This window comes from Mastomys coucha, unplaced genomic scaffold (assembly GCF_008632895.1).
Source record: "Mastomys coucha isolate ucsf_1 unplaced genomic scaffold, UCSF_Mcou_1 pScaffold11, whole genome shotgun sequence".
NCBI classification, from domain to species: Eukaryota; Metazoa; Chordata; class Mammalia; order Rodentia; family Muridae; genus Mastomys; species Mastomys coucha.
Window position 1 is genome coordinate 35,142,503 of NW_022196893.1, and position 9,056 is coordinate 35,151,558.

Below are 9,056 nucleotides of genomic sequence, written 5' to 3' on the forward strand. Positions count from 1 at the left end.
TTGCTCCCTGCCTCATTAATCTTGTCTCTACATTTCTTCAACGACAAATACAAAAAATTTCTAACCAAGCTATCAATCAGCTCCTGTTACAGGATTACCAGCCCCTGCCCACAGATGAGCCACTGCCAACAGAGGAACCTGGTGCAAACATTTACCAAGTGGATCCTGGTGGTGAAAGCCAGCTACCCCCATTGACAACGCCCCTAGTCAGCAGGAAGTAGCCCAAGAGACACGATGCCCTCATTCCCTTTTCATCATTGGCTTCCCCTTCCCTTTTTCTTTTCTTCTCTTTATAATATAAAAAAGGGAAGTATGTTAGCACCCAGAAACCGCGGCAGATATGGGCGGGTCCACAGACCTGTCGTCAAGGCAACGGCCACCATATTCCCAGAATCCATTGGGTTCAGCTCCCACCTTTACCTGGACTGCTACGTCACGACATATATATATATATATATGAATACTTTCCTCCGTCTCTTTCTCTTTTCCTCTCTCTCTTCTCTCTTCCTGTGCCACGGTCCCCACTCCCCCTTAATTAAACCTCTTACACGTGGAACTGTTTGTGCCTGGTGTCTGCAGAAGCGTCTGCCGTGCCTCGAACCCCAACACTGTCTGTTTCCATACACATACTACAGTGTTAGTTTACTATGACTCTGTAGTGTAGCTTGAGAACAGGTATCTTCCTGCTTTTTGCTTTGTTTGTGTGTTTCAAGACAGCTTGATCTATTCAGTATCCTTTGATATTAATGTTCTAGTCCTCTGGATTATTGATATTTTAATAAGAATTATTTTGCATTTGAATTGTTCTGGATAGTACTAATATTTTAACAATCTCAATTTTGACAACCCAGGAACATGGGCAATATTTCTATTTTTAACATGTCTTCAAATGATATGTATGAAATAGTATTTTAGAATTTTCACTGTATTGGTATTTTACTTCCTTAATTAAGTATATTTATAGGTACATTTTTAGATACTAAACATGAGATTGTTTTTGAGATTTAATTCTGGACAAATCCACTTTTTTTTCAAAGATTTATTTATTTTATTTATTTATTTATTTATTTATTTATTTATTTTATTTACACTGTGGATGTCACAGTGTGGATGACAAATCAGAAGAGGGCATCAGATTTCATTCATATGGTTGTGAACTACCATGTAGTGGCTGGGAATTCAACTCAGGACCTCTGGAAGAGCAGCCAGTGTTCTTAACCACTAAGCCATCTCTTCAGCCTGACAAATCCACTCTTTTTATTGATTGATTGATTGATTGATTGATTGATTGATACAGGGTTTCTCTGTGTAGCCCTGGCTGTTCTGGAACTCACTCTGTAGACCAGGCTGGCCTCAAACTCAGAAATCCACCTGCCTCTGCCTCCCAAGTGCTGGGATTAAAGGCATGCGCCACCACTGCCTGGCGACAAATCCACTCTTAATGTGGTAAAACTTATTGGCTTCTATATGAATATGCATCCTGGCATCTAACTGAATTAAATTATTAGTTCCAAGAATATTTTGTTAGAATTTTTAGGTGTTTCTATGTGAAGAATCATATCATTTGGAAGCAGATTATCACACTTCCTTCCTTACTTTTATATCCCTATCATTTCTTTATCTTACCTAAGTCTTCTAGATAAGAGTTATGGTAATATATTGAGTAAGTGTAATGGGATTTGAGTTGAAACACCTGCCTTCTAGATATAATTTGTTTAGGGCTTTTATCATGAAGGAATATAGATATTAAATTTTATTAAATTCTTTTGCATTATATACTGAAATGACCATAAAGCTTTTACTTTTTATTCTGTTCATAGTAATATATATATGTAAATATGTATATGTGTATAATAATATATATATGTATATACTATATAATATATATTTTCTAGGTTATAACTGGTATCCCTGGGATAAACCCAACTGTATCATCATGAATGATCTGTTTGATGTACTTCATTTGCTCTGTACTTTTATATTGATGTTCATTAACAACTACTGTTTCTTTTTTCATTTTTTTTCTTTGCAACACAACGAATTGCCTTTATTTCAGTATGCACCCACATTTCAACACTTAGTGGTCCTGAACATGGCAATGAGCCAGGAGGCCAGACCCACTGATCTGCAAACGATCTGCAAACGTGGTAACACAGAGCTCCTTACTGTCCCTGCAGAGGGTCTGAGGAGCAACAGTGAAACCTGAGTCTGCAGGGTCAGGGCCTCCTGTTCCAGCTGTCAGGCTCCACATCAGACCTGATGGGTGGGCAGGGTGACTCGAGAGCCCTGTTCAAACCTCTTCAATGTGTAAAAGCAAAGCAATTATGAGAAAAGGAACCAACTCAGAACCATGTTCACTGAGGACTCTCCGCGTGGCCTTTCTCTAGGCATCTATCTATCCACCAAGGACCCTGAGTGCTGGCCAGTCTGAGTGGCCCTGTGACTGCTCTGTTTACCTCTAGACCTGAGCTCAAAGCTCGAGGGCTGATGGTGGCGGCAGGGCAGAGGACCCAGCGCTCCCTTTCCAGGCTGGTGGCAGGTGAGTGTGGTCCAGAGCTAAGTGAGGGAGGCCAGCAGGCTCTTCCAGCCTCATCTGATGACTTCTGGCCACAGCGTGTGTTGGGTAGTGATGGGTAACAAGGGAGTTGAGGAGGGGAAAGCAGCTCCCTTGATAAAGGTGGGGAGACAGGAAGCCCTGAATTCCTCACCTCCGGCCAATTTCAGAGGGAGGGAGGGTTACAATCTAAGCTTTGGCCAAGGGTGGGAGTAGAGGAGTGGGGACCATGGCTTGGACGGGGCATCACTTAAGACTTAAGAAAGCAGGGGTGCCACCAAGCGCCCCAAGCCCACCAGTAGTCAGTCCCACAGCTGCTACCTGAAGCCTTCCCATCTATTCTAAGGGCCACGATACAGCTGTGGCGGAGGGCGGGGCAGGCAAAAGCAGACTCAGGCCAAGTGTCAGCAGCAGGTAATTGTGTGACGTGTCTATTCACAGTTGTGTTAGCTGTGTCCACCGCTCCCACAGGAAACCGATTTCAACACCTTCTTAATCCCAGAAGTTCAACCAGGCAGACAGCGGTTACACTCGACAGATGATGTTACACAAGCACAACTTAGGTATTTCAAATGGACAAGAAGTTAGTATGAGAACAGTGTCTCAGGATGAAGTCTGAGTGGGGCTTCTTCTCCAGTACTTTGAGGTCTACAGATGTATCTAGAAAATTCACTACTGTGGAAAATGAAGACTTGGGTTGGATGGGGAGGGGAGGCCAGGGCCTTGGTGACTAATTGCTGTAACACTGTCCTTCTGGCGGGTGTGTCAGCTTCATGTTCTCTTTTGACATCATCAGGCACTGCAGTTCCTGCAGGATGACTTTGATGCTGTGGGAGTTCTGCCACTTGGCTAGCACTGCTGTGGCTCTCATATCCACACTCCATTCAAACTGCTCATGCCACTCAATTCACTCTTGTTACAAATCTTACAGATGGGGGTGCTTCTGGGTACTTAGGCCCACATTCTATTTTAAGGCTGTATATTCGGTTTTCATATATTGTTCGTGGAGGCCCAATGATCATGCCTGTCTATCTTGTAAGTGTCATGTCCTCATCGTCCTCCAGACCCCAGCTAACTGTGCTGTCGCCTACTCCTTTCTGGCCTTCTTCCAGCCCTTCCAACAGTCGGAAATTTCGAGGGATTTTTACCCGAGCCTGTGGTGGCTGCCATCTTACGTCGCTGTTGCTCGAAGCTTCTTTTTTCATTTTTACTGTCTTGTCTTTGTCTGGTTTGCGTAAAAGGGGTAACTTTGGCTTTCTAGAATGAATTTTGAGAGATCATCTCTCATTAAACTTTGAATAATTAAGTAGCATTACCACCAGTTTTCTAAAGATTTGGTAAAATCCAGCAGTAAGGTCATCTGGTTCTGGCCTTATTTTTCCTGGTAGACTTGTGAACTCTTGCTATTTTCCTACTCATGAGAAAATCCACACAGCTTCAATTTCACTGAAACTGTAATCCAGGCTCTAAAGTACCCAAAAGCAGTCTTTTTAAAGGATTATTTTTATTTTATATGTATGAGTGTTTATCTGCAAATGTATACATGTCCCACACATATAAGTAGTGTCTGCAGAGGTCAGAAAAGAATTTTGGAACTGCAGTTACACACACATTTGTGAACGATTGTATGGATCATGGAAACCAAACCCAGGTTGTCTGCAAGAGCAGCAAGTACCATCTTTCAAGCCCCAAAAGTCATAGTTTTAATAACCAAATGTCTCTTTAAGGAGCATCAACCAACTGAGTGCACTATAGTGGCTAAGGAATCTGACTAATTGATGAATTCTGATCAGAAAATCAAAAGTAAAGACAAAGCCTTCAAAGCTGCAGACAGAGGATTCCAGGGAAAAAGGTCCAGAGACTAAATTGATAGAAAGTTAGAGGGACATTGGTAAACAAGGAAAGTGGAGGCAGGCTCTCTAAGATGTAGGCTTCTTATTCCCAGAAGACACTGTGAAGAGAAGAGTGAGAAGGAATGGGTACAGGAATTGAGGCAGAACCAATAGGAAATAGGGAAGAACTAAGAGACTCAATAAAACACCCAACCCAGAGTCTGTTTACCAGAAGTCTGCTTTATAGCCCCACCCATACAGATGGGAGCTATTGATAATAAATCTGTTACCTTTTCTTTTTCTGTGTCTTCTGTCTTTCTCAGACTTTCAATTCTATTTTCATACCATAGAATGAGCTCAGTAATCCCCTAGACTACTACCTGTATACCTATGACAAATAATGAATATGATTCTAGTCAAGTCAGTGAAACAAATAAGGGGCCAAGTTATAGTCACGTAAAACACCCATCCTAATTTTGTTGTTTCAAAACTCGCCATAGTGACTACTGGGAGTACAGTTATAACTGAAAAATCTAGGAAACTTTATCATGTTAGTCAGTTAAGGAAGTAGCACACTAGTAGAAATTTCAGGGAATGGAGCTGCCTTTGTGAAAATATTAGCATAGCATTTGTACTTGAGTCAGTATCAGGGAAACAGGACATTTCTGTGGATTTGATGCTTTGGGGGAGAATAAAAGGCTAATGTCTGGAATTTTAATGAAGCTTATCTAAAAAGAAGGAAGTCTAAGAAACAAAATTTGTAATTGGTAATAGAGTTGCTCACTCTTTAGCTGAGAAAGAGGGATGGATGCTTGATGTCATATATTAAACTTGTTTGGTGCTCAAAACAAAACTGTGAGGGAATCTTAACATTGTGTCTCATTTACTCACTGTCACTGAGGGATCCCATCTGATGCTAGTGTTTTATAGTTTGGTCAAACACCAGAATTCATAAGCTACCTTAATGACAAGTTCAGTCCTAAAACTTTCAAAGTCTGGTTGCCTATGTCAGGCCAGTAGCAGATTCAGGAGTTTATTTTATCACTGTCACCTCTAAATCACTACAGATAAAAATAATAATAATTCAAAAGAATTTAGAGGGATGAAACTGAACACTTAAACCACTTGGTTAGTAAATTAATACAGAAAGTATAGTATATTAATATTAAAAACTCAGGCCTCTAGTGATATGCCTAATGTTTACATCTTATTTAAAGATATATATTATTTAAAGTCTTTCTCAGACTTTAAATTCTGTGTTTATATCATGGAATGAACTCAGTAATCTTTCGGATAAAACTATAACCAATTATTAAAAAGAGCTCAAGGAAGTACCTAAGAATAGTTAGCATCTCGATGGATTTGCCTACACATTCATCATCAGTCCATACATAAAAAACAAAAGCATTCTGATGCTGCTCATGACTATCATTTATTTGATAAAAGATAAAATTTAGAGATGAGGGAGAGAGAATAGTTGGGGTAAATAATTGAAGGAAATCAAATCGAGGATGTTCTAGTCTGGTCTGGAAAGATCAATAGTAGAAAGTGCAAATTCATCCACGCAGAGCTAACTTTGCCAATGCTCCAATAATCTTTTGTAAAGCTGTAAGAGAGAGAAAAAATAAGGAAGTTTTTTGAGATTTAATTTTTTTTGTTTTAACCTGAAGGAGGACTAACAACACTACTATATTTGGTAGAAGCAAAAACAAAAACAAAAAACAAAAACAATAATAACAACAACAACAACAAAAACATTTTCTAGAGATCTGAATCACATTAGAAATGTGAATTTTATAACATAATGCCTGACATACATATAATATAATATAGTATAATATAATTGGTATTAGTTTAATGTTGAAGGGCTAGGAAAAAAAAACCCACCTTATCCTGAATAAAATTTTAAACTTTTAGAAATCTCCTGGAAGACCTCATCATAAAGTCATTTTCTATTTCTCTTTGTAGAATAGTCTCCAAAGAAAATATAACTTTTATTTAAGAAAAAGAAAAGCCATGCAGTTGCCATGCTACATGGAGACACTTTACACTTTCAATGATTTCTGCTGAGTGTGCATGTATGTACATTAATGTACCCTAATATTGCAAGAGTGATGCAGTTAAAATTGATAACATACTCTTGTCAACTTCTGATCTTTCTGGTACTTATATATAGATAATATGATGAATTTAGAAAAGAAGAATAAAAGAAGGGTCTCTTTTTCTCTCTCTCCTTACCCTCCCCTACTTCCTCGCTAAAGTACAGTTCACTGTGGCCTTAGGGAACCTAAGGAATCTAAGAGTCCCATAAGGAACAAAATTAGATGAAATGTTTTTACCGGATTTATCACCACCATCCTCTTGTTCTTCCTCATCATCCTCTTCATCCTCTGCATCCTCTTCTTTGTCATCTTCTTCCTCATCAGAGGTCACATCCTCTGACTCTTCCTCGTTGTCCTCCTCAGAGGCCTCAGCATCAGTGTTGGTGTCCTCACTAGCTTCCTCACTTGATTCATTATCTTGCTCTTCACCAGTAGTATCTGCCTGAGTTTCACTTCCTTCATCAGTAGAACCAGCTGAAATTAGAAGGAAAACCTCCAAGTGAGATACTGACTCTTCTTTGGAATGTTATTGGTCTCACCCAGAATTATACATTCATTCTTTATTCTGAATTCACTAATTCTATCAAATATTTAGTCTATCATATATGTTATTGCTTTATCTTCCATGACCTTACAATTTCCTTGGACAATTACACTGACCCAAGACACAACAAGCAAGTAGTTTGTGGCAGGCATGAACACAAAAATAAAACCCAAACTAGTTACAGGTACTATGGCCCAAAATTCACAAAAAAACTTCCTAGGCAACAGCCTCCAGTGCCAGTTCCAAGACAGAAAGCAAAGATCATTATGAGGCTAACACACCTATGCAAAGCACAGGCCTCTGCTTCTGCCTCAATCCACCCTGGCATATGTTCCCAGGCCCTCAGTCCATAACACTTTCAGGAATTTGCTGTCTGTTCCCATTGCTCTCTTTTATACACATGAGTTATATATTCAATCCCTTAATTGTGGAAGACCTTCCATGCACACACATATAATAGTTAAGCTACAGTATCAGACTTCATGACCTTATGTCTACTACATAAGAACAATAAATGCCTCTAAGTCCATGTCAGAGGGTTACTTATCTTTATATGAGGAATAAAATGATATCCTTACATTAAAAATAATTTTATAACCAGGAGTGAAGCTTTCCATGGATTTTACTAAATTTTTCTCATATCTCATAATATCCAAATGACATCGGTTACCCAGAGGCTATGAAGGGGAAATGGCTATAGAAGTAAGGTAATGGCAGGTATTCAGACTCAGGCTCACCAGTTTCAGAAGTGTCAGCACTGTCTGTCTCCGTTTCCTCTGAAGAAAAAATAAGCAAAATAAGATAGAAGAACTTAAGTAATGTTTTGATGAGATAGAGAATGTGAACACTAAATAGACAGATTGAGGGAAGCACATGCACAGAACAAAAGAAAACCTTTGAAATCTACCATGGTCAGTTCTCTTCCCTGAAATAAGTCTTTAATCACCTTCTCAAAAGTAACTTATTGACACTAACAAAGCATTTCAGTGCCATGTTTAGAATAGAGGAAAAACTGTACTGAATTAGGAACCCCAGTGGAATCAACCTACCTACCTACAATGATGTGTTAAAATGGAGGTGAGTACTAGCAAGATGGTTCAGTAGGTAAAAGCTCTTCTCTTACAAGCAAGCTGGGTGATATGAGTTGATTCCATACTTGAAGGAAAGAACTGACTCCTGCCTCTAACCTCCTCACATGCACCACAATAGGTTTGAGACCCTGCCACCAAATGGCAGACACACACCCACACCCACACATACACATACATGCACACACACACACACACATACACATACAAACAAACACACAAAATGATAAAAAAAATGTGATTGAGATGTAAAGTGAATAAATAAATTAATAAAAAAGGAAAAAGTGTTTAAGTTTAAAAATTGAGATAGAACCAGGTACTAGATAGGAGGACAGGAAATAGAAGCATCCATAAATTCATGTTTCACAGAGTAAGTATTATGTATTATGGTCACCATTTTAAATTAAAGTCTTTACTTACGGCAAGAGACTAGGATAGTTGAAACACCAAGCAACACAAGGAGTGCCAGGAGCTTCATGGTGACAAGTAGAAGAGCAAAAACCACACGAGATCAAGCTCCAATACTAGGAGACAAGGAAGACTGTTGATTCCACAGGGTTCCACATCATGGGACTATATATGTAGAGCACACCAATCAGAAGCTGCCACAACCTGGTAAGTGAGTAACAGGAAAGGTTGGGAAGTGAAGTAAATGAGAATCAACCACACAGCCAGAGGCCGTTTAGAAAGGTCATGACTTCAAATGTTTGACAAATCCTTGATTCTGATAACATAGGTGTCCAGTCAAGCTGTTGTACGGTAAATAACTTCTGGCTTTCTCTTGTGTGAGGCACAGGGCTGCCATACTTATAAACTCCAACAAGTTGAAGATGTTGGCATGGTCTTCCCAATATCTGAACTTTCCTTTCAAGATAGTTCAAATTAGAAACTTACAGAATACTCAGCTTTGTGTCTCCTTCAAAGGAGTAATTGGAA

General features: G+C 39.3%; 1 protein-coding gene and 1 pseudogene across 2 annotated transcripts; both read right to left on the reverse strand.

The window, feature by feature from the left end:
• Positions 1 to 2,984: 2,984 nt before the first annotated feature.
• Positions 2,985 to 3,724, reverse strand: LOC116082306 (annotated as a pseudogene). The gene has a single exon (XR_004115241.1). The product of XR_004115241.1 is annotated as a ubiquitin-conjugating enzyme E2 variant 1 pseudogene (transcript).
• A 2,075-nt stretch (positions 3,725 to 5,799) lies between these two features.
• LOC116082312 (mucin-like protein 2) lies at positions 5,800 to 8,598 on the reverse strand. The gene is made up of 4 exons (XM_031359208.1): positions 8,541 to 8,598; positions 7,770 to 7,808; positions 6,726 to 6,962; positions 5,800 to 5,992 (listed from the first exon to the last, which is right to left on the reverse strand). Exons 1-4 carry the CDS (start codon positions 8,596 to 8,598, stop codon positions 5,943 to 5,945), a joined length of 384 nt encoding a protein of 127 aa, XP_031215068.1. The 3' UTR covers positions 5,800 to 5,942.
• Positions 8,599 to 9,056: the final 458 nt, after the last annotated feature.

Excerpts from the sequence above, each read along its gene's own strand:
- LOC116082312 (XM_031359208.1), bottom strand. The coding sequence starts at position 8,598 with ATGAAGCTCCTGGCACTCCTTGTGTTGCTTGGTGTTTCAACTATCCTA. Across the intron at positions 7,809-8,540 it reads AACTATCCTAGTCTCTTGCC|AGGAAACGGAGACAGACAGT; the intron begins GTAAGTAAAGAC and ends TTTTTTCTTCAG. Across the intron at positions 6,963-7,769 it reads TGCTGACACTTCTGAAACTG|CTGGTTCTACTGATGAAGGA; the intron begins GTGAGCCTGAGT and ends TTCTAATTTCAG.